The sequence below is a fragment of the Maniola hyperantus genome, chromosome 19 (genome assembly GCF_902806685.2).
Source record: "Maniola hyperantus chromosome 19, iAphHyp1.2, whole genome shotgun sequence".
NCBI classification, from domain to species: domain Eukaryota; kingdom Metazoa; phylum Arthropoda; class Insecta; order Lepidoptera; family Nymphalidae; genus Maniola; species Maniola hyperantus.
Genome location: NC_048554.1, coordinates 11,468,898 through 11,495,052, shown reverse-complemented (window position 1 = coordinate 11,495,052; position 26,155 = coordinate 11,468,898). Strand labels below are relative to the sequence as shown.

Below are 26,155 nucleotides of genomic sequence, written 5' to 3'. Positions count from 1 at the left end.
TTGTCAGTCTATATTACTTTACTCTATGCTGTTGTCTGTTCTTTAGTAATAAATAAAAATAATATTCTGTTCCTCAGTGATTATATTCTCTTTGTTCCTGTCTGTTCGTCAACGGAGCTAGTAGTTGTTGCACGTCTGTATTTGCTCGTAAATTCAAAAGTAAGTTTAATTATTCACTATAATTCCAAGCTTAATATAATTGAGTTTTAAAGTTATGCAAACAGAATTTTCAATACTTTATTGCTGTGACATTAACGTTTCTTAGCTTCTTAGTAATGGTCATAAGTACCTAGCTAATGAATATAATTTTTATATGCAAATTGCGAAACTGCCGGCCGGTTTCCCGTCATCCGTCATGGGAGTGTGATTTGGGCTTGTTAAATACTTGAATACTGAATAGGTAGTGATTACCTACAAATCTTTATTTATAAATTAAAGTTAAGGACACGCCACGGCTTCGCACGGGTAACGAGTTGCCATAGATTTGATTTAGTAGGTATGAGTAGGTTGTATTTTTTATAATTTTTGGTTAACTACTTAGAACTTAGAAATTTTGTAGAACTAGGTAGGTACTTACACACAGGTTTATATTTAAATCATTGCTTGCCAGGAAATCTGTTACTTACACTTAGTTTAGAAAACAAGTCTTCCGCCGGTCGGTCTGCTAGACGCTTCCTATACCTAGTTTAAGCCTTCCATCTTAAACTCAGCATAGCAATTTTCATGAAACCCATAGCCATAATTAGTGTTTCTATATGGCTTTGTATAAAGTGAGATCGTTTGAGCCACAGCTTTGTTGGCAGGGTAATAACTAAACTAGTCATGGCTGAAAGTCTCCAACCAGACCAGACCTAATTAAAAAATTAGCTATGAATTTTTAAATTCACAAGAAACTGCATTAATCACTGCGGTAGGGACAAAGCAAGTGCGCAAAAGATAAAGTTCTTTATTTATTGGGGTCATTCTGTCAGTCAACTGATTACAATCTGTAAACTTAAAATTTGATAAGTAAATAATATATAACATAAAATAATGCGATTGAAACCTACTTGAAACAACTACAGCTTGTGTAAAAAACACTGAAACTAACAAAAAAAACTACTTACTAAATAAAGCTTTAAAAAATCTGATATAAGTATTTATATTTATTTGTACCATAAACATTTACAGTAAACAGATAAAGAGAGCAAAAGTGGACAGGGAAGCACTTATCTCTATGATATATCTTTTTTATCTATATATATCTTTTTTTAAAGATAGATTTAAAGCAGCTATAGTCTATTCTAATTTGTAGTATATTTCCAGCAAGATGCCGAACGTAGTCTTCTATTACTTCCCCGTGAAGGCTCTGGGCGAGGCAGGCCGCATGCTGCTCGCGTATGGCGGCCAGGAGTTCGATGATCGTCGGGTACCTATGGAACAGTGGCCTGAGATCAAACCTAGTAAGTACTCATCATCAATCAATCAGCCTCTTTGCATCCACTGCTGGACATAGACCTTCCCAAGAGTGCAACACCACACACAGTGCTCCACCTTCCTCATCCACTGTTAAAACAAGTGAAAAGTTAGAGGTGCGTGCCTGGGATCGAACCCCCGACCTCCGATTAGAAGGTGGACGTCCTAACCACTAGGCTATCACAGCTTGCAGTCATTGCAGTAACTCGTTCAGAATAGGTTTATTTAAAATTAACAAAAAATCAACCTCTGTATCACTACCCAAGTTATAAATGTGAAAGTGTTTGTTGGTTTGTCCTTCAGTCACGCCGCAACGGAGCAAAGAATTGTCGTGACTTTTTGCATTGATATAGGTTAAACACGAGAATTACCTCTAGGCTACCTTTCATCACTGAAAATTAAAGAGTTTTCACGGGTTTAAAAAAATCAAATTCACGCGGAAGCAGTTTTGGGCATTATCTTCTAAAAAATAAGTTCATTTACTCAAAGTTATCTATAATCTCTACATAGTATACAATAAAGTTGCTTTCCGCTGTCTGTATGTATGAACGCGTAGTTCTTTTAAACTACGCAACGGATTTTAATGCGGTTTTCACCAATAGATAGAGTGATCCAAGAGGAAGGTTTATAGGTATAGTTTAATATTGGTTTGTGTTAATTTGTTGAAATATGACGATATTTGAACAAAATGTCGGAAGAATCACTCCTCACTGACACCACATTAGTATCTACATTGCACCTATGCGAAGCAGGGGCGGGTCGCTAGTCTTACAATAAAAAAATTAGTATCGTTCGTTATCAGTTTGTAATGAAGATAATAAAAATAAATAGATATCATTAATCATTACGCAATGGTAAAAATTCTACTAAACACGTAAACACTATGATATGCTAATTGCTATAGGTACCTAACGTAAACATAAAAAATATAGGGAGTAAAGATCATTAGATTTTAAAAAAGAGAATATTAGCCAAATTTATCATGCTGATTAATATTCCTTTTTCCCCTCCAACTAAGCGTAAAGCTTGTGCTAGGAGTAGGTACGACGATAGTAATGTTAGCAATTCATTTGTTCGTAATTCTATACGTTTTTATAATAAGGTTTTTATAATAAGATTAATAAGCTTCCAGAAGACATATTGGAGATGTCTCTCAACAAGTTCAAAGTTTTCATAAAACCTAAACTTATTGAAAAATCCTATTACTATGTAAAGGATTATTTAAACGATAAGAAAGCTTGGGAATGAGTTGCTTAACAGCTTTGTGATAGTTCTAATAGGTTTAAGTGATTTTGTAAAGTGATGAATTGATGATAATAAAAATAATACCCGGCTGAGTTTGTTGAGTGTGGGCTCTTCTCAGACTTTGGCGCGTTTGGAACCTTCGTAGCTTTTGTTTTAAGTACGTAATTAATTATTACTACTTACTATATTATCATCTTACAAATTAACAATTTTGACCATCAGTTATAAGTTATATGACGACCTCCCTGGCGCAGTGGTAAGCGCTGTGGTCTTATTAGTGGGAGGTCCCGGGTCCCGATTCCTGGCAGGGATTTGGAATTTAATGATTTCTAAATTTCTGGTCTGGTGGGAGGCTTCGGCCGTGGCTAGTTACCACCCTACCGGCAAACCGTACCGAACCGCCAAGCGATTTAGCGTTCCGGTACGATGCCGTGTAGAAACCAAAGGGGCATGGGCTTATTAAAAACTGCCATACCCATTCCAGGTTAGCCCGCTACCATCTTAGACTGCATCGTCACTTACCACCAGGTGAGATTGCAGTCAAGGGCTAACTTGTATATGAATAAAAAAAAAAGTAATACTTATATGAAGGTTGTATAGTAATGACCTACATAAAACATCGAGTCATGACTCAAGGCCTCATAGCGTAGCATGGTAACCAGACACAAACTTTGTGATGGTAAGTGATAAACAAATATTGACACATGTGGACAATATCAGAGCTATACATGTAGGTTTTATTTATTTACAGCTATATTAGTGAGCAAAAGTCGTCTATACACGATCATATAGTTGTTTGTCGTATTTATGAGCTGGCTTTAGGATTTTTTTTTTCATATATAGATAGCGAGCAAACGAGCAGGCGGGTCACTTGATGTTATGTGATTACCGCCGCCCATGAATATTTGCAACATGAATATTTCCCATGCGTTGCCAGCCTTTCATGAATTTGTTGGTCCGCCCGGGCGCGCCCCTTGAATAACCCCATGTAATAATCTAGTGAGAACGCCGCCGATGGGAGTTGATTCCACAGTTTGTATGTGCGTGGAAAGAAGGATCTGGCACAACGGACGTTTGAAGTGCACCAGGCACCCAGGTGGATTTTAGAGCGTACAAGAGAAGATTGAATAGACATTTAGTAAAGGCAGGCTTGCTAGGATGCAACTGCATGATCACATCTAAGGATTAGTAACAATGTAGTAACAATAAACAATTTCTAACCCCATCCGTTGCACTATTGTCGTTTCTACTCCTACCACAAGCTTTACGCTTAGATGGAGGGGAAAGGGGAATATTAGTCCTGATTTAGCATGGCTAAAATCCTTTAAAAAAAGCGAAATAAAACCGAAAAATAATGTCCTGTTGACGCTGTCATAGCCTAGTGGTTAGGACGTCCACCTTCCATTCGGAGGTCGGGGGTTCGATCCCGGGCACGCACCTCTAACTTTTCGGAGTTATGTGCGTTTTAATTAATTAAATATCACTTGTTTTAACGGTGAAGGAAAACATCGTGAGGAAACCTGCATGCCTGAGAGTTCTCAAAGGTGTGTGAAGTCTACCAATCCGCACATGGCCAGCGTGGTAGGTAAACTATGGCCAAAACCCTTTTCACTCTGATAGGAGACCTGTTCTCTGTAGTGAGCCGGTGATGGGTTGATCATGATGATGACTACCTGTTGTGGATGTCGTGACGCCTCCTGTTCATGCTTAGTTAGACTCGGCTTGCCGCCCGGGTTTGAGGGTTGAAACCAGAGACGTCACGAAGGCTAGTTTGTGAATGTTTGATTATGCACTCACCCTTGCTCGATGCGCAGTCTGCTTGCGCGTGCGACACCAGGTTAATGCGCCGTCTCCGCGGCACTGAGGCGACGGGCGAGGAAGCGGCCTTCCTCCCCGTCGCATAGGACAGAATCCACTGCCTCGCACTCTGTAATACATATATGGGACGGGCAGATTTCGCCTAGACGAAATCTGCCGGGGCTACTGTCTTCCTCGCCGCTAAGCGGGGAAGACCAGTGCTGACTAGCGCTAAATTAAAGGAGGAACGGTTCCATCATTAGCCTAGCCATTAGGATTATAATTGGGTCCCATTGACCTACCGCGTTTCGGTCAGGTAACTGGCTATTCGTGCCGGCTCAAAGTGCCACACCTTTGCTTGCTACTTACGCCGAGAGTTAGCCGGGGTCGTCACTGACGTCGAGAGCTAGCTGGTCTCGTCATCTGTATCGAGAGTTAGCGGTTCGACGCTAAGGCCTGCCACCCGAGGGCCCCTACGACTCTCGATACTGACGGATTACTTTCTCCCAGCCAAGTCCTGCCAACAAGGGTCCCAATGGCTCCCGACGCTGACGATTTACTATTCCGACTAAGGCCTGCCAATAAAGGGCCCTTACGACTCTCGACGTTGGCTACATGGAAACGTTCCTTATGCACACAATTAATAGCAATTAAATATAGTTACTTATAGTTAGCCACTTACGAGTAATAATACAGGATGCGAGGCACCGAACTGATGACGGTGGGCGTGCTGTGAGGCGAGGCTGCCGTGCTCGGATCCAGTCAGTTAACAAAATGGTGGGCGCCGTGGTTCGAGGCTTCGACCACAGACAGTCGGCGTCGCGTTTCAAGTATAGACCATTAGACCCACAGAGTAAAGTCACAGACAACTTACCATAGTATTTTAAGCGTCCGGCTCTGGATTCCTCTCCTTCTAATCTCGTTTTGCTCGTTATTGTAATTAGATATTATAATTGGATGATTTAATTTTACGATGATTACTATTTATATTTTGTACAATTAACTATTTCGCGACGTTCGTCGCGACACTCCCCAACAACGGAAGTTACAATAAGACGATAAGATTCTGCGTCCATTCCTTAATCTTCTCGAGGGCCCTGACAGCCGCTTCTCTCTTGGGTCTTGGCTCCTCGGAAGAAAGGTCTACTTCGTTTTCGTTAGTAATCTCCTCTGGCAGAAGTTGATCCTCTAACATCGTCTCATTATGGTCTTGTATGGTGTGATCATTTTCCTTTTCAGGTGCATCGATTTCACCACTACGTATCTCACTGGTTTCTCCAGTGGTTTCTTCGTGCACTTCTCTTGTTATGCGTTCGGAAGGTATATAGTTGTAACTTGGTCTAGGTTTGTCAGCTAGAGCGTGAGCTTCTTGTTCGTCCATTTCCAGTGGATATAAGTGTGAAATGGATCTAATATATTCGCTATTATCTACTTTTACTTTCGCTGTTCTGCTAAATCCATCCTTCCCCTTCATAAGTTTTGTTATTTTCCCAACTCGCCAGCTTTCCCGATTGGGATGTTCCCCCTTTATCTGGACTATTTGTCCTTCTTGAGGTTCTAATTTCGAAGTGACTCTTGGATCCCTATGTGAATGCTGGTATCTTTCTCGAAGGCTGAGAAGGTAACGATTAGAAAACATTTCTCTAAATTCTTCCTGGATTTTAAGAGCTCTTTTCCAACCTTTAACTAGTTCCCTTTTTGTAACGGTTCCTTCTGCTAAAGGTTCCTTCCGGGTAGTCTCTACTGTTATACATTTTCCTACAGCCAAGAAATCAGCTGGTTTCAATATATGATCCAGCTCGGCATCTATATGGGTGAGTGGACGTGTATTTACCACGGCTTCAATTTCCTTCATTACTGTAGATAGTTCGTGATCCTTAAGACAGTGTTTTTATAATGTTCTTGTTCCTTTTCGTTTATTCTATATTACAGAAATAGTTTCATTAATTTCAACTTCCTCATCTTCACTATCATTCGGAAGAGCCTCCCGAAACAAAAAGGGATCACTATTCGTTGCCCTTTGTGGCAATGTATCAGATGCTTGTAACAAATATTGAGATCCAGCTAATTATTTCGCTTTATCTTGACAAGCGCTGTAAGGTTTTGTTGCTACATCTGCTGGATTTAGCTCTGAGGGAACATATCTTATGATCAATTCTTTGTTTCATTTAATTTCTTGGATTCTCCTTGCTACGAATGGTGGAAAAAGTTTAGAAGACTTGCACCATCCGATTACAATTTGGCTATCGGTCCAAAGAAATTTATGTGTTACTTTTGCAGAAAGAAAGTTCCGAATAAATTTTATAAGACGACTTCTTAAATAATTTAGCAGGTAGGATATTATGTGGTGCAACAAATCCGCAAGGATCGTAGATTGAAGCGATCACTCTCAATACTTCCCGTTTATTGTTCGCATTAGAGTCGATCTTGTATCTCAATTGAAGTAGATCTTCCTTTAAATCCCAATCAAGTCCTAATATCTTAACACGGATTTCCTTTGACGAGTCTGGGATTTGTTCCGTAAATTCGTAAGAATTAGAACTCCACTCCCTTAAGTTCATAGACATTTGTTTAAATGCTTCTCTGGAGTCGTTATACAATTCTAAAGCTTCCGCAACGGATGAACTACCAGTGACTAGGTTATCTACATATATATCGTTGGCTAGGTCTCTAACCTTCGGTTTGTCATCGTTTGACAGATGGAGCTTTATCGTGGCATTCAACAGAAACGGACTGCTGATAATTCCGAATGGCACGCGACAGAATCTCATGTAAATAATGTTATCTTCGGTTGGTGGTTTGTTAAGATCTTTGATCCACAAGAATCGAGTCACATCTCGGTCTCTCTCATGAAGTGCAATTTGTAAAAAAGCCTTTTCTACGTCAGCTGATAATGCGATTTGATGATATCTAAATTTTACCAATAATCCAGTCAAATCTTCTAACATCATTGGGCCACAATATAAGCATTCGTTCAGACTGTTGCTATCCTTTGTTTTAGCTGAAGCGTCGTATACAATTCTAATAGGTTTCTCCTTCTGGCGAACACAATGATGCGGCAAATAATGAACAGGGTGTTTTTCCTGGTTGGTGTGTTTCGATACTAATTCTATTACGCCTTTGCTAATTTGTTCCTTTAAGATGTTATCATATTCCAATAATGTGTTTGAATCGAGGCGCTTTAGTAATGAAACTAATCGACCGAATGATAGCCCGAAATTGGTTGATAGAGATGGAGGATATTCTGTCCATGGCCAAGATACGGTATACCTATTATCGATAACTTCGGTACTTTCATTGAAGGTTTTAACTGCTTCTTCATCGGCACTGATCTTAGGTGAGTCGGTAATTCCTATTGATTCTAGATCCCATAATGATTTTATGTCAACGTTGTTTAAAGGTAAATCTGGTTTATTCAGTTTCGTTTCTCCGCAAGACAGAAAGTAAGTAATTACAGATAATTCGTCTACTGGTTTTAAATTTGTCTCACCAGATAGTATCCACCCAAGTTTAGAATTTACCAGGTATAAGTTTTCTCTAATTTTAAGCTTTCCGGTTTTCATAACATTATGGTAATAATCGTTTCCAATCAGGATGTCAATCCTAGATGATAATGATCCGTCATCGGCTAGAACAGTCTTATTTTCCCAATGTCCTAATTCCGTATCGGGATATGGTACGCATTGCGATATGTAAGGAACGACGTTAGCGTAAAGTAATAGTGTTTCATTGGTTCTGGTTAAGAGTTTAATTTTTACTATGGGACTATCTATGATTTGAGGTGTTTTCGACCCAAAGGTAAATATAGAAAGTCGGCTTTCTTCTTCAATTGGAAGATTCAATTGTTTCGCGACTTCTCGTGTTATATATGTGCGCTGACTTCCTGAGTCTAATAGAATACGGCATTTTGTCTCCACGTGTCCTTCCTTTTCAGATTTCGCGTTCACAACTGCTGTTTGAAGTATAGTAGTACCTTTGGCGTTTAGCTGCATTAGAGTGTTAGTCGGTTCTATCTCCTTCGATAAAGTTCTAGGACAAAGTGCCCGATTATGTGATCCAATCTCGTTGCAGTGTGCGCATTTTGGTTTTCTCACACATGTCTTTACGGTGTGTCCTATGCGAAGACATGCGTAGCATCGGTTAATTAATTTATTTTTCCTTTCTCGTAACGTTGTAAAGGCTTTGCATTGATCGTTAAAATGGTTCTCCTGACAGAAGATGCAGTGAAGTTTTCTTTTCTTTTCGTGTTGCCTTTCTTGGTTTCCTACTGGCTCTTCCCATTTTCTTTTGAATTGTTTCCTAAAACTTCCCTGACGACCTTGAAATAGTCCCCGATTTTTATCTTGTTTCTTTGTGGACATTTCTTTACTTGTTGGCCCTTTGGATTTTAATTTCATATTATTGTCGTCGGATGCATTCGCGTGTAGAGATTGGGTAGTGTAATTGTCTTCAGATTTTCCTTGGATAACTCTCTCTGCGTCTTCCCTAGCCGTGATAATGACTTCGAGGCATTTCCTTATCTCCTCGATGGACTCGGTGTTTATTTTCATTTTCATTTCGTAAATGATTTCTTGCGGGAATTTTTCCATGATTAGGAAACGTAGATGGTTGTGGTTTATGTCCTCGCCCAGCGATTTAAGCACCCTAAGATGTCGTTCGATCTCGTTCAGTGTTTGTCTCACCTCCGTGACATTCATTGCGGTGGAAGCCTTGACACGATACAGCGCTGAGTAGTGTGCATCAATTATGTGGTTTTCCTTTCCATATCGATTTTTTAATGTCACTAGTGCTATACTGTAATTCTTGTTTGTTGTCTCTAAGCCTTCCACGATCTTCTTCGCTTCACCTTTCAATGAAGCTTTTAAATACAATAGCTTGTCGACATCGGTTAAGTTTCGTTTGTCAATATTTGAGCTGAATTGATCCCAAAATGTTGACCATTGCAGGATATCGCCGTCGAATTCCGGTAAACTCAGTTTCGGTAGCCGGCTGTTTAGATTCGGATTCGTATCCCTGTTGACTTGATTTTCTCGTTCAATTACTTTAATCTTTTCTTTAATTTTGACTTTAAGTTCACACAATATATCTTCGGCTTCTAATTGTACTGTAGATATCTCGGATATGTCATCAGGCGCAGGATCGTTGCTTAATCGAAAGTAGTTGGTCAATTCGGAGCTCAATCTATTTAACAAAGTTTGTAATTTCGAAGAAATAATTTCTGCTTCTTGTATAATCGTTGGAGATTGAGTGGTTGGATCATCAAGAGTTTCTATTATTTGAGATGCGTTGGTTGATAAATTTTGTAATTTTGTTTTCATTGAGTGCAATATCGCCAAGAGACTTTGATCCATCTTGTCGGTATGTTCGAAATATTAGTAGATAAAAGTTTCCTTAAAACGGGTTAGTTGTTTATGGTTTTTTAGATTATTAGTTTATGTCTTCAATGTGACCGGGAACTTCGTGGCTCGTCTCTCTATAAATGAAATAGCACCGCTTAGGAGAAAAGCGAGAGAAAAAGAAAGGAAGCGGATTGGCCAAAACAAAAAAAAAAATTTTTTTTTTTTAATTTTATTTATCTGTGTCAGTATCGTAGATCTATTTTTCAAATGATCGTTCATCTTTCATTTATTTCACTTTAAAGTTCATTTAAAACTTCTATTTAGTTGTTGTGTTACATCAATGTCCTATGGTTTGAATATTCATGGTGACCCTTGTTCTATAAATCTCATATATTCATCAAATAATTTATCAAATAAATTTCAACGACTAGTTATAACGAAATAATTTTGTACCGTTGTTGTTGTAGAATGAAATTAATTAGTATCGCGGATAAAGTAAGTAACCGACTTTATCATAAATCAATTTCATAGTCCGGCCCTGTCGTCATAGTGTGACAACGACCTTATCAATAATTGTCAGTCATCTGCCCACAGATGTGTACACAATTCCACTAACATGCTAGAAGGGTTATGCCTACCCTTGCAACAAGATATAGAATGTAGTAAAATAGAGTAGCATTATACCTCTATTCAATAAACTTCTACAAATATTCTTAAATCTCTGTACATTCTACTGGCTTTTATTTCATGCCTAAGGTTCGCATTGCTAAACCGGGTCTCAATTTTAGTATTTAATCATTTCAGTTACTAGGTATGCGTGGGCACACACACTGTGTGACCATTCAGCATAAGCATTCAATGATTGACCCCTTCGTATCAAAATTGTATGATCATAGCAATCTCAAGTCGGGTAGGTATGTGTGTAACTATTTAACCGTTCTAGCAAGTCCAGTGTGAATGCACCGGCAAAGGTCAGTGTACTATCGCAGGTGACTGCTCTAGGTACCTATCGTTTATTGTTAATGTCCATATCACTTCACTGTTTCATTCATAAAATTTGTGAAAAAAAAAAGAATTTCTTGCGCACCGAAACCAAGGGTTTTTTCACATTTATAACTGTTATACAAGAAACGATAACCTTTAGAATTGATTTTCTTTCTTACTAGGATACTTTTGAAATTGACTCATCTTTAAGTCTCAGTTGAATATGATATTATAATAATCTTAATTTGTCAGAATGTTGATGCGAGCTCAAACTTTTATTTTAATTGATTTAGTCCCACATGGATCAACATAATTATAATAATTATTCCACTAAACTGCAATAACAGTGTCACTTTATTGTGAATATAATAATTCAGAACGTTGGTAATACCGTCGCATCTTTACAATTAGACTTTAACAGAGAATGAGGTTATTCTTAATTTTCGGTTTCCTTTATTCTATTATAGGACTATGCGCACAGCATCCTCCTTTATTCTTCACATTAGGTAGGTACCTATCCTTTATTAAATTAAACATTGAACATTTGTCACTATTCACTACAATGTATTGTAGGTATTTATATTAAAACTGTCTAAAAAAACGTTAAAATCATCAGTGAAATGCAACATAACTTTGCTTATTTAAAGTAGATATTAGAGTTTAAAGTGTTAGTTATAAGTAGAATTATTCATCACCTGTAGGTAGGTATCAAAACTCAATAGTAGGAAAAATAATTTTCATGTGTAGGTAGGTAGGTCATTCACGCTTAAGAATAATCATATTCAGAACAAATCACATAGCTACGAGAAAACAAGACATGAAAATAACCTATTAAGGTCTAATGGTCTTTGCCGCTCTATACGTGTCGAGACTTGTCGAGACATGTCTGATTTAGGTCAGTGCATAACAACATTCACAACTTATTTGACAACCCTCTTTCTTTTAGCATTTTTTGCTGAAAGCTCATTTACTGATTTATCAGATCCTCAGCATCTCCACCATGTCGTGACGCCTCCTGTTCATGCTTAGTTAGACTCGGCTTGCCGCCCGGGTTTGAGGGTTGAAACCAGAGACGTCACGAAGGCTAGTTTGTGAATGTTTGATTATGCACTCACCCTTGCTCGATGCGCAGTCTGCTTGCGCGTGCGACACCAGGTTAATGCGCCGTCTCCGCGGCACTGAGGCGACGGGCGAGGAAGCGGCCTTCCTCCCCGTCGCATAGGACAGAATCCACTGCCTCGCACTCTGTAATACATATATGGGACGGGCAGATTTCGCCTAGACGAAATCTGCCGGGGCTACTGTCTTCCTCGCCGCTAAGCGGGGAAGACCAGTGCTGACTAGCGCTAAATTAAAGGAGGAACGGTTCCATCATTAGCCTAGCCATTAGGATTATAATTGGGTCCCATTGACCTACCGCGTTTCGGTCAGGTAACTGGCTATTCGTGCCGGCTCAAAGTGCCACACCTTTGCTTGCTACTTACGCCGAGAGTTAGCCGGGGTCGTCACTGACGTCGAGAGCTAGCTGGTCTCGTCATCTGTATCGAGAGTTAGCGGTTCGACGCTAAGGCCTGCCACCCGAGGGCCCCTACGACTCTCGATACTGACGGATTACTTTCTCCCAGCCAAGTCCTGCCAACAAGGGTCCCAATGGCTCCCGACGCTGACGATTTACTATTCCGACTAAGGCCTGCCAATAAAGGGCCCTTACGACTCTCGACGTTGGCTACATGGAAACGTTCCTTATGCACACAATTAATAGCAATTAAATATAGTTACTTATAGTTAGCCACTTACGAGTAATAATACAGGATGCGAGGCACCGAACTGATGACGGTGGGCGTGCTGTGAGGCGAGGCTGCCGTGCTCGGATCCAGTCAGTTAACAAAATGGTGGGCGCCGTGGTTCGAGGCTTCGACCACAGACAGTCGGCGTCGCGTTTCAAGTATAGACCATTAGACCCACAGAGTAAAGTCACAGACAACTTACCATAGTATTTTAAGCGTCCGGCTCTGGATTCCTCTCCTTCTAATCTCGTTTTGCTCGTTATTGTAATTAGATATTATAATTGGATGATTTAATTTTACGATGATTACTATTTATATTTTGTACAATTAACTATTTCGCGACGTTCGTCGCGACAGTGGACAATCGTGGATCTGTTTCAGCAGATTATAGCAAATTAAGCTAATCAATATATCATGGACTAGCTTATGCTCGCGACTTCGTCCGCGTGGACTACACAAATTTCAAACCCCTATTTCACACCCTTAGGGGTTGAATTTTCAAAAATCCTTTCTTAGCGGATGCCTACGTCATAATAGCTATCTGCATGCCAAATTTCAGCCTGATCCGTCCAGTAGTTAGAGCTGTGCGTTGATAGGTCAGTCAGTCACCTTTTCCTTTTATATATTTAGATTTCCGCAAAATAACGGCTGCTTCTTTACCAACATTATTTTGTTTTAGCGACCCCCTTCGGTCAAATGCCAGTGCTCGAGATCGACGGTAAGAAGTACGCACAGAGCTCGGCCATCGCACGTTACCTGGGCCGCAAGTACGGGCTTGTTGGCAAGGACATCGAGGAAGACTTCGAGATCGACCAAAACGCCGAGTTCCTCAACGACATTAGAGCTAGTAAGAGATTAGAACTATTTTCTATCCACCACTCCCTTCTTTTTTTCCTCTCTCTTTCTCTCTGTCACTCTATCACCTTTTTGTTTTTGTTCATTAGTTTGGGTGTTTTATGTACTAGGACTACATTGAACTGCAGGCAGTAGAATCCAGCTTCTAGGTTATCGTGATTTTAGAACATGTCTGCTCTTATTGCTAGTAAATAACCCCTGTCCTCCTAGTAGATAAGTGGTGTACCTACTAGGAGGACAGGTTGATAAGTAGTTGCAAGAAAATGTACGCTTAGAGTTTGGCGATCTGACGCTACTTGAGCCGCAAGCACTGCCTTCTTGGCAAATAACAAGACAACAAGACTTAGTGGAAATCGAGCATCGACCAAAACATCGGGCTCCTGAATTCATTCTCCATCTTTGAGTTTGATCTCTTGCTGTCTTTCTATTTTGATCACCCTTCTCTCTCTGCTCCCTGTACTAGATTGCTATAACCTGGTACTAGGGTTGTATAATATTACAAATGGTCATACAAATGAACATTTTTAGAAGCGGCAACGGTGCAATACGAAGCGGACGAGGCACTGAAGGCCAAGAAGCACAAGGACTTCTCCGCGAACGTGTACCCGGCGCTGCTGACCAAGCTCGATGAGATCATCAAGAAGAACAAGGGACACCTCGCTCTTGGAAAGGTAAAGAAAAAACCATATAGGCATTGACTTATATATTACTTCGTAAGGACAGGGCCATTGAACAAGCAAAATGGCACCGATTCATTTGTCCTAAAATGTTTATTTAGCACCAATGCAACCTCAGTGATGTCTGGATTTCAAAAGGGGTCGAATGTGGAGTCACAAAACAATATGAAGAGTAGATAGACAGTTCGTGCGGCTTATTGGCACCGGCTCCAAAAAATAGTAATATAGAACTACAATAACTCTTGTATACATAATATATTGGGTAATAAATTAAATTATTTTTTACTATTTAGTGTTTGTGGTTATTGAAGTCGGTTTTTAATTTTTATTTGAAAATTTTATGTATGAAACAGTACCTTGACTGACTGTCGGACAACGCAGTCTAAATTGGTAGATCTAAAACTTGGAATTTAACATGTAGGTTATCCCTGATTTTGATTTTCCCGGTTAATTTTCTATTCCAGCTCACATGGGCAGATTTCGTGTTCGCGGGCATGTTTGACTATCTGAAGACGATGCTGCAGATGCCCGACCTCGAACAGAAGTACCCGAGCTTCAAACAGGTCGTCGACAATGTACTGGCCAACCCTAAAGTCAAGGCCTACGTCGACAAGGCGCCTGAAACCACTTTCTAAAACTACCCTCACAAAAATTTCTTTTAATTATTATTATTGATTTGTCCAATATTAACATCTTTTTTGGCCAATGGTCTCTCGCTCGACGTTATATTGCTCATTCCTGAGTGATTATTATTAACCCAAGAAAACCCCCTACCATTACAAATGCATGGGAGAGGCTTTCTTGGGATAACAATGCGGTGGGTCCCATGAACCTTTCACATTTCAAACAGGTTATTGACAATGTGCTGACCAACCTTAAAGTGCAGGCCTACGTCGATAAGGCCTGAAACTATTTTCTAAAACTACCCGCACAATTTTTTATTTTTTTCGAATATTAACGATTTTGGCCAATAATAATAATTTCCGTGACCTATATAAGTGCCTTAAAAGTATTTCATATATAGACCTATATTACTCGTATTATATTAACTGCTGCTGATTAACTCGTATTATATAGCTAAGTATAAGACTTTTAAACTGTGAAGTCTAATTTACACTCAGCAAGTCTACTTGACCAAACTTAAATTATAGTTATATCGTTTTACAGAGACGGCTCGTAGTCGTGAGCGTTGCGGGTTGCGGGAGGGGGGCAGTTGACGTAAAAATCAAGGAATTCAATGTAGCTGTCACCTTTTTTTTTAACGTTGGGAATTGTATTTACGCATCCCTCCCGTGAACGGGCAAGGTATCCCAGGACTCGCCGGCCGAGAGGCGACCGGAATACCCACTAAAACCCAGCGGCGCTCCTGCACGTCGCCTGGCGACTGGGTCACGGGAACACGGAAACACTTCTACCGCGCCCAGCCAGCGACGTCCACCGAGGCGGACCTTTACGTCAGGTTACTAGTGATCCTAATACGGCCATTATTTATGTATTATGTAGCTGTCACCTTCCGCTACCCGCACCCTTACGATCCGTCTCAGTTAAGCGATATATTCAAGTTTACTCTCCTCTCTTGATTTTAACAAGTGAGTTCTACGGTCAAGTAACTAGCTTGGTGTGAACTAGACCTTATTTTACTATTCTCAAACAAAGTACGATACTTATGTAAAGTAAGCTGGTATTAAAGTAAAAGAACATAAGATAAAATAAAAATAAAATAAAATAAAAGATCACATAGATTAATTATCTGATTGTAACTTAAGAGATAACTTAATACAATAAAGTTTTATTTTATTACGTCATGATAGTTTTATTTTGATCATGCAAATATTATTACTAGCTGATGCCTGCGACTTCGTCCGCGTGGATTTAGGTTTTTAAAAATCCTGTGGGAACTCTTAAATTTTCCGGGATAAAAAGTAGCCTATGTCCTTCCCCGGGATGTAACCTACATATCTCTATACTAAATTTCGTCAAAATCGGTTTGAACGATTGCGCCGTGAAAAGCTTGCAGACAGACAGACAGACACACTTTCGCATTAGTGAGGATTCTAACCCCAGACCCCCAACTAGGAGGCTGACGTCTTAACCACTAGGCTATCGCCGTTTTTCACTAGAGACCTCAGACCCCCTCAAGCTTCTTATTTTTGAATGATAACCAACTTTATCGACTTTACTAAATTATTATCAAACGAAATAAAAACCACTTGTGAAAAACTGCTGTATCATGGTTACAAGGATATTCTTGTATATGAGTAATATGTGAGTATGTACATGGACATGACAACTATAGCTGTGTGAAGCGATTTACTAATTATTAGAAATGATTAGTGATTCTTGATTACTACCCGTGCGCGATAAGTTGAGACTCGCCTGGAATGCAACCCTGCGCCCGCTTCCCCTGTAACCTCCCCTCAAGCTCCCGTGTTGTACTGTAGACAACGCCATTTTTTTAACATCTTAGTCCCGTACTTGCTTACGTCACGCAACGACGACGCGCTGATTTTTGTCTACAGTACAACCACGCGTCTGTGGCGTCACCGCCCCCCAGGGTCTCAACTTATTGCGCACGGGTAGTAGATACACTCTCGGCACGGTCAATTTTTAGGGTTCCGTACCCGAAGGGTGCCAACGGGACCTTATAACTAAGCCTCCTCTGTCCGTCCGTCAGCGAGCTGTATCTCATGAATCGTAATAGTTTGAGTTGAAATTTTCCCAGAATGTGAATTTCCATGCCGTTAGAACAACAAATAACAATATTCAAAATGGCCGCTACGAAAACAAATATTCTTCTATAACCGGTATTTTAGAAATCCCATGGGAAGAAATGGGCTGTGAAAACCTGACCCAGCTATCGATGTGCTGGGATGGATAAACGACATAGGTAATCTAAAGCGATAGAAAATCGTTTAATAAAATTGTCATATCCTTTCTAGATTAATCCTTTTCCATCTTAGACTGCATTGTCACTTACCACCAGGTGAGATAGCAGTCACTCGTCTTAACTTGTTATCAAATAAAACTTGGGTAAGTAATATTTTTATCTAAGCCGTTATTAGTTGTTGCTATGTAATAATATATTCATATGAAAAAACTTAATGATAAAAAACTCTCGTACGGTAACCTACTACCTACTATCTTATCTGAATTTTATTTTTATATGTTTGTTTGTAGGTACTTTACAAATAAAGATATGAGTTAATAATAATTGATAAAACATAATGTTATTATTACAGTCGTGTTGATAAAGTAAATGTAAGTGAAGTCATATCTACTTAAATAATAAACGCTGGTTCCCCGGGAACGGGGACGGGCGCTAATGTGGGACGCAACTTGCGTTGACACATTGGCCCCGTGTCATATCAGGGAGATAGCATTAAGACCGGGAGCCGCAGCAGAAACAGCTTAAAACGTCAAGCGGCGCAAGTAGGTATATGCCTCTCTTATAGAGAAGTACATTCTTGTTCCGTTTGCCGTGGAGACCCTGGGGCTATGGAGTCTTAGTGCTTAAAAAAATTTACGAGACATTTCACCGCGATTAATAGCCTCATCTGGTGACAGAAGGGCTGGCTCATTTTTTGCGCAACGGATCAGCCTGGCTGTCCAGCGCGGAAATGCAGCCACTATTCTTGGCACCATTCCACGCGGGCATGATTTGTATAGTAATTAGATAAGGCTAGCTTTAAGTTTTATTGTAATAGTTATCCATTTTTGTAAAATTGTGTTTTGTGGAAATCTAGGTCTCTTGCAGGCTATGTTTTATGAAGAAATAGCGTTAATTTATAGCCTTGATTACGAAATTGATATTTTTCTTAATTTTTTACTTGAATTTGATCCATATCACTTGTTTTTCATATCACTTCCTCATTCGTGTTTTTCTTCTATTTTAGTTTTTAGGTATTGTCCTATCGCATTACATAGGTACAATACTAAGATATAAATAGATAAGTACCTACAGTAGCCGAGAGCAAATATTTCGGCTTCACAAAGTATTGTCTCTGTCACTCATACCTATGTGACGATTTGTCGGTCTCAACCACAGAGACAACGCTCTACAAAACTGCTATCTGTTTCTAAAGGTCGATGTACAATACTTTCTGCCGGGTACTGTACGGTTATTGAGTATGCGCGCTACAACGTACCTACCTACCTGCCTATCCAAAAATTCAGACATGATAAAGATCAAATTTAGATAATTGTTAGTAATTTAAAAAAATAGAAAAAAAAAGATTCCGAAGAATATACCGTTCGTACCGTATACCGTACCGTACCTGATATCGAGTAGCGGAACTATTCAGTTGAAATAACAGGTTTCCGCTACTCAACACCAGGATCTCTGTGTACTTAAAAATAGAAGATGAAGAAAAACTGTCCCCCCTAGGCCTTAATGTTAGAGCAAGACAACACACCTGTCAGAAAGATCTCGAAGATATAGAACTAGTAGGTACTTTGCTACGGTACTTTGTAAATATAATCTAAGTTCGAAATTCAAAGCTAGTTAGCTAGGAGCTAGGAGTGTATGAGTGTAATAATAGGTACTTAGGTACTAATAAGTGTTAGTGAATGTTTGTTCACACTATCTGATAATGATAAGCAGTGGCGGATTTGCCCTTAGGCACAATAGGCCCGAGCCTAGAGCGGCCACATATTAGGGGCGGCCGCTCTGCAATGCATCGTATTAATACTTATAACTAACTTGAACTTATATAAATAATCAATAAGTTCAAGAAAAATCAGGAATAGAAAGTGCGTAAGCAACCAATAAAAGGACAATAGATCATTGTTTTTACGTGAACGAAACAATAGGTCAAGGATCGAGAAAGGCAAAAGCGTAAACACTTACAACCCATATTCACAAATGTTACTATGAGGTCTCATGTTGCGTTCGAACGCACATGGTACAGAAAACCTATTCATAAACAACAGGAGGGACGGACGACACCACCAAAACGAGACCATAAAACTTTACGCGATACATTTTGGCAAAACAATACAGATAGGGTATAGGGTGTATGTCCGAGTGTTTGTGTGATTTAAATAATTTCTGTTTGAAAAATCGCGATTAATAAAGTAAATCCTTGAGAAAACATATAAAGAGCGATCACTACAAAACTTATACCTACGTGATATAAAAAAAACGATTATTACGGTGCCGATGAATTTTAAAGATGCTAATGGATGCTATAGATTTTTTAGGGTTCCGTAGCCAAATAGCAAAAAACGGAACCCTTATAAATGTATAATATCATGTCTGTCTGTATGTCCGTCCGTATGTCACAGCCACTTTTTTCGAAACCATAAGAGCTATACTTTTGAAACTTGGTAAGTAGATGTATTCTGTGAACCGCATTAAGATTTTCACACAAAAATAGAAAAAAAACAATAAATTTTGGGGGTCCCCTACTTAGAACTGAAACTCAAAAATTTTTTTTTTTCATCAAACCTATACGTGTGGAGTATCTATGGATAGATCTTCAAAAATGATATTGAGGTTTCTAATGTCATTTTTTTCTAAACTGAATAGTTTGCGCGAGAGACACTTCCAAAGTGGTAAAATGTGTCTCCCCTGTAACTTCTAAAACAAGAGAATGATAAAACTAAAAAAAATATATGATGTACATTACCATGCAAACTTCCACCGAAAATTGGTTTGAACGAGATCTAGTCAGTAGTTTCTGATTTATCGTACAAAATGTCGATAAAATGCGATTGCAGTACGGAACCCTCAGTGCGCGATTCTGATTCGCACTTGGCCGATTTTTTAAAGATATTGTTATGAATCTACTTTTGTCATTAATAAATGCAGATCTTTTGACAGTTACCAGTAGAGGACATCCAGTGCCTCCTATTTTATTAGTTACTAGTGACTTTAAAATTTTATTCATTGGGGAGTTGAAAAAACATTAAAAACATTAAGAAAAAATATTAATTATTCAGTACATATTATTATGTGATTTGAAAAATATACGACTATTTAGTTGAATTCCGAATTTCCGAATGTTCATCTATTGGTCCGGGTACCCTAATGACAATCTTAGTTTTGGGTTTTAAACGATGTATGATGCCATCTGGACACCATCTGGTAGTCACTCGAGTCTTCACTCTCGCGTATCCAAACTAAGTTGACCAATCCCTTAGCAGAGTCCTTTAAGTGCAGACGAGTTTTGTAACACACTATCTGATCTGCCCGGGCTTCACTCGGGTGGGATTTAGAATATCAGCGTGGGGGTGAAAATATAGTCCTAGTGCAATTCAAAGAACACACGAACAAAGTGAAAGCATAGTGCTAGTGCAATTTAAAGAACACAAGAACAATGTGTCTACCAATAAAGACTCAATAGACCGATTCTTAGGTATAGTAAGTACGTTTATAAGTTTAGGTTAATATAATATTACTTATTAGCCTCTCTCATAGGCTAGATTGTAATGATAGTAAAGTATTGTTGTCAGCACTTTACGATAGTAAAAAAAAGCATGGGGGTGGAATTTTCAAAAAACCTGAAACACGTATTTTTTCATTTACCTACATACTTACCAATTCTCATGGAAATAACTTGAAAAACAACGGACATTCATACAAACTTACACCCCCTATTTTACCCCCTTGGAAGTAAAATTTTCGAAAATCATGAAATACTTACATAATATTTTTATTTTTAACCGAAAGCCACATACATACTATTTGATATTACTTCGTATGGACAGGGCTTTTGAAAAATCAAAATGGCACTGACTCAGTGGTGCTTTAGCACCAATGCAACCTCAGTGACGTCTGGATTTCAAACGAGTCGTTCATTAGTACCTATCTAAGAGGTGGCGCTGATTTATCTGGTTCCAAAACCGTGAAAAATTTTGTTTGCTTGACCATAATATCTTGTCATTTATATCGATGCTTAAATAACAATTTTTATCGATGTAACTTTAAAAATAAATGACTTTCATACAAACTTCCATATCCTATTTAACCCCCTTAGGGGTTGAACTTTCAAAAATCCTTTCTTAGTGGGTGCCTACGTTAGAAAAGGAACTTACTGTCAATATTTCATGTTTCTAAACCCAGCAGTTTAGGCTGTGCGTTGATAGATCAGTTTGTCAGTCAGAACAAGTCTTTTTATATATATTTAAACTAGCTTATGCTCGCGACTTCATCCGCGTGGACTACACAAATTTCGAACCCGGAACGGATCGGGCTGAGATTTGGCATGCAGATATCTATTATGACGTAGGCATCCGCTAAGACAGGATTTTTGAAAATTTAACCTCTAAGAGGATGAAATAGGGGTATGAAATTCGTGTGGTCCACGCGGATGAAGTCGCGAGCATAAGTTAGTCTTTAATATGATGAGAGCTGGGAAAGGGGCGGCTCTGGCCTGGGGCCTAGAGCGGCTAAGACTGCAAATCCGCCTCTGATGATAAGTGATAGTAAACATGAAACCTGCACTTCATGTTTTGTGGAAAACAAAACACTTTACAACGCAACGTCGAGTTTTCCTTACTTATAGCATTTATAGTATTTTTGTACTAGGTAGGTATCTTCAAGTTTTGAATTTTTCCGACGCTGATATCGATCGCGCATACGAATAGGTGGCCTTGGGCTGTAACTTGTTAAATAGTGTAAGTCAATATTATAAAAGTATAAAAATAATCTATTTTTATACATCATTGGTAGGTAACTCAGTCAAGTAGAATTACTTAACTATCCGGTCTGTTTCCCTTCGCTTCTGTGGTGTGATTAAGTACCTAATCATGTTTTTTATCAAGTTTTTTAATAAAATTCAGCTAGACTATCGTGACTGGTAAATAATACTATATATATATATCGTTCACATAATTAATACCTATGGAATAACATCCTGACGCTAGATGTCTGTGTTGTGGTCAACCATTGATATAAATTTTATTATGGTAGGTACCCGAAAAGTTATTTATTATAATCTAAAAAAGATATTAAAACAGTTTTGGTTATTTATTATCACGAAAATTTTCTAATAATCATCTAATACATATTAGTTATGTACATAACTAAATAAACTTTACTAACTAACCACATCGTCAAACAGTCCGCCCCTGGTTGGCCTGGGCCAAAGGTGCCCTGATGGGCTGGCACCATTGCCATTCTGAATGGCGATGGACAATCTATATGGATATTAAAACTATTTAAAAAAAGGAATTATATATATTTAAAAAGGAATTATTGTACAATAAATAAAGCATAGTTAGGTACTTAATACAGTTTTTCCATACAGATAAATAATCGAGTTAGGAAGCAGAAACTGAGGTTATATCAAAAGGTTTTGAGTAGAAAAAAATTGATCTAGAGGTGCGATATGCGTTTTTAGGGTTCCGTAGCCGAATGGCAAAAAACGAAACCCTTATAGATTCGTCATGTCTGTCTGTCTGTCCGTCCGTATGTCACAGCCACTTTTTTCCGAAACTATAAGAGCTATACTGTTGAAACTTGGTAAGTAGATGTATTCTGTGAACCGCATTAAGATTTTAAGTGCGCGAGTCTGATTCGCACTTGGCCGTTTTTTTAAAATGAAAATCATCCTAAGTAGGATGTTTGTTTGTCTGTTTGCTTGTAACTTTTTTGATTCTTCATATCTGCTGAACTACTAGTGTCTAGTGCTACTATATAAAATTTCGTCAAAATCGGTTTAATGGGTGGACGATGGAAAGGTAACAGAGAGATAGACGAACGGATGGACAGACACACTTTCGCATTTATAATATTAAGAGAACGTGATTTAGAAAAAATCTAAGGATCTCTGTGAAGCTATAACTTGTAACCTTATATGGAAGTCGAACCTTGTATTGTAACTATCTTTGGAATTTTTATATCAACGTAATCATTGCATTTTATTCAAGGGCATCCGGCGCGCGCGCAGTACGACGTGGTACGACTGTGGTACGACTATTTATTATGTGGTACGGTTTGACTGGCTATACTTTGCTGGTCGATTCCAGAAAACTTGCATCAATCATTACAACGACAATAATTGTTGTTATTGGCTGAATCTATGGTATCCTTGTTGCAACAATGCATTGTAGCCAATAGTGAGCGAGTGTGAGTGATCGCGATTATTACACTGTAGCTATCACTTTACCATAATCGAGCACCGGTAACCGGTTGCCTGATTGAATTGTAAACTAGTAATCTGTTATTCTCAACGCAGACGCCACGTCTGTTCGCTACGCTCGCGTCTTTGGGATAAATTAACTCGATTTTCCTTTAAAAAGGTAAGTTTTTTTATATATTTACTTACGAGTAGGTATGTATATTCCAATGTATTTCAATTATATTTTTTTGTAAAATAAGTATAATACGGTATCGTTATTCTATCTCGATTAATTGTAAGAGCCGGCCGGTTAGTGTAACCTAAAATGTAGGTACCTACTTACCTATAGATATCTAGGTACTCGTGTGCCTATAGATTTTACAGAATTTCACTGTGGTGATTAACTATTATAATTGCACCAACCAACCGGAAGATTACAAATTGTAAAATAGCGTTTTGTTTACTTCGGTATTTACCGGTATAAAATGAATAAGTAATTAATATAGTAGATATACTAATTATAGAATAAGCATAAATTAACAAATAGGTAGGTATTAATTTCTTAACAAGAGGTAGGTACTAGGTAGGTAAGCACACTCCTACGCTAACCTGATGCTCGACAGCGTGGGTGTGCGTGGCGTCCACCCGCCTCATATCTCGATTGCCATCTCGACCTGTCGCGTACTAATTAGTTAGGTACTACCGGTACTACTAATACCACAGAATATGTAATAGTACTAACGCACTAATACACCGGTCACAGAGTAATAGAAACAATACAACTAGGGCCATCTATCGGCAGTTCTCGGGTAGTAGTCGGGTTTTAGTTGGTTAAAAATGTTTCCACTCTGTTTGCAGAAAAATGCCGAAAGTCACAGTCTACTACTTCCCCCTGAAAGCTCTCGGTGAAGGCATCCGTCTCCTGCTGGCGTACGGCGGAGAGGAGTTCGAAGACCGAAGAGTTACCAAGGAGGAATGGCCTGAAGTAAAGCCTAGTAAGTAGAAATACTATCAAATAACATTTTTCTTTGGACTTTATCTTTGTTTTTAGAACAGATAGACATTATTATTTAATGATTGAAAAGTTACATTAAGGGCCTCCACAGACGAGGAACTATTGTCCGCGGAGGAATAAAGTCACATACAATGCGACAAGGCTCTCTTGGCAATTGAATGACATTGACAGGGGGCGCTGTTGGAGAACAAAGGCTTGGACTATTCTAACAAGAAAGGGGACACTTGACGACAACGTTAGTTCCGATTTTAGCCACGCGTCAAGATAGCCTTGTCGCACTACTGTTCGAACCGATAGACGTTGGGGTCCGAAGGTGCTAAAATGATAAAACCCTTCCCTCATTATGTGATTGATGGGAATATTACTAAATTTATAATTCATCAATAGTTTCTGATGACTAGCAACAACGTAAAAATTGCTTAGTAATACGACCGTCGGACGAATAATAATAATAGTCTTTGTTTATCATTGATTCCCAAATAATTAATAAAAATAAAATGAAAGACTGTGTGACGGCGATGGGAAGCCAATATACTTACATATCCTGCAATCACCTGCAATAGACGCAAACGGGTAGATAGATTGATTGATGTATAATAAAAACGCTTAATATTCGCAGCGATGCCGTTTGGTCAGATGCCAGTCCTGGAGGTAGACGGCAAGAAGTACGCCCAGAGTCTTGCTATCGTGCGCTACCTCGGCCGCAAGCACGGGCTCGGTGGCAAGAATATTGAGGAGGACTTCGAAATCGACCAAAACATCGAGTTCTGGAACGATATTCGCACCAGTAAATATAAACTTTTTCACCTTTAACCTAAGGCACAAAACACTGGGATGGCAAGGTAGCGTCTAGAGTGACGGCACTAGGCTGCCGCGGCTACGCAATTCTGCTCAGTTCAGTTCTGTTTGCAATCTAGATAGCCTCTGGAAGAAATATCGCCTATATGGGAGTTGACAAAGTTGTCAACACTGGACAGAGGGAGCGGCTCAGAATAAATACCTTTCTGCAGTAGGTATTTTAATATCATTATTCATTATGAGGTTTCTTAGACAGTTTTAGAAAAAAAATACCGTTTACGAAATAGGTAATGAATTAAATTAGCAACTAGCAGGACTACTGAACCGGAAACTCTACCTTATATGCGTGTTTTAAAACTTCTGATACCAGTTATATTATTTTAAAAACTTGTTAGTTTTGGTTTGATTTATTTTAGTGTACCTACCTAAGGTTTCTTAAAAAATCTATACAATTTGTAGAAGCAGCGTCGGTATTCCACGAGCAGGACGAGAAAGTAAAAGCGACGAAGCAGGCGGATTTGGAGAAGAACTTCTACCCAGTCGCACTGAAGAAGCTGGATGACATCATCGCCAAGAACAACGGACACATGGCCCTTGGCAAGGTATTATATGAATAATTCAAGACTAATTCAGCCTTTAGATTAGAATAGAATAAGTGTTGTTTTGAGCTGGATTCAGGGGGGAAGTCCCTACAAGAGACCTACATTTAGCTGTTTAGTATAATATGGGTTCATTATGATGATGGTGACGAAGATAATGAAAAGTTATTTTATTCAACTAAACTTATACAAAGTGCTTTCTAATCGTCAAGTTAATATTGGCTATGATATCGGCGTTCTAATAATACACTACATTTTGTAATTCCAGTTAACCTGGGCAGACTTCCTATTCGCGGGTATGTACGACTGCCTGAAGAAGCTCCTTCAAATTCCCGATCTTGATGAGAAGTACCCGAGATTCAAGAAGTTAGAACAGACCGTATATACTATCCCCAAAGTGAAGGCATATGCTGACAAGGCGCCGAAGTGTGACTACTAAACATTAGATTCTTTTGAAAATATTATTTTGCTTTATACCTACCTAACTATGTTTTTAATACAACTATTTTTGTTTAATAAATGTTTTTTATTTAATATGTAGT

General features: G+C 38.9%; 2 protein-coding genes and 1 long non-coding RNA gene across 3 annotated transcripts; 1 reads left to right on the top strand and 2 right to left on the bottom strand.

Moving 5' to 3' along the window:
* The first annotated feature begins 93 nt into the window (after positions 1-93).
* LOC117991505 (uncharacterized) lies at positions 94-26,056 on the top strand. The gene is made up of 9 exons (XM_069505088.1): positions 94-159; positions 1,306-1,442; positions 13,287-13,454; positions 13,991-14,133; positions 14,604-14,773; positions 24,057-24,196; positions 24,836-25,003; positions 25,474-25,616; positions 25,882-26,056. The coding sequence occupies exons 2-9, from the start codon at positions 1,310-1,312 to the stop codon at positions 26,050-26,052; spliced, it is 1,236 nt and encodes a 411-aa protein (XP_069361189.1). The 5' UTR covers positions 94-159; positions 1,306-1,309; the 3' UTR covers positions 26,053-26,056.
* Positions 4,498-6,240, bottom strand: LOC138403674 (uncharacterized). Its single transcript, XR_011237890.1, has 2 exons — positions 5,180-6,240; positions 4,498-4,627 (listed from the first exon to the last, which is right to left on the bottom strand). It is a non-coding gene; the product is annotated as an uncharacterized lncRNA (long non-coding RNA).
* On the bottom strand, positions 6,419-12,960 carry LOC138403685 (uncharacterized). The gene is made up of 3 exons (XM_069505105.1): positions 12,810-12,960; positions 6,894-9,970; positions 6,419-6,481 (listed from the first exon to the last, which is right to left on the bottom strand). Exons 2-3 carry the CDS (start codon positions 9,846-9,848, stop codon positions 6,419-6,421), a joined length of 3,018 nt encoding a protein of 1,005 aa, XP_069361206.1. The 5' UTR covers positions 9,849-9,970; positions 12,810-12,960.
* Positions 26,057-26,155: the final 99 nt, after the last annotated feature.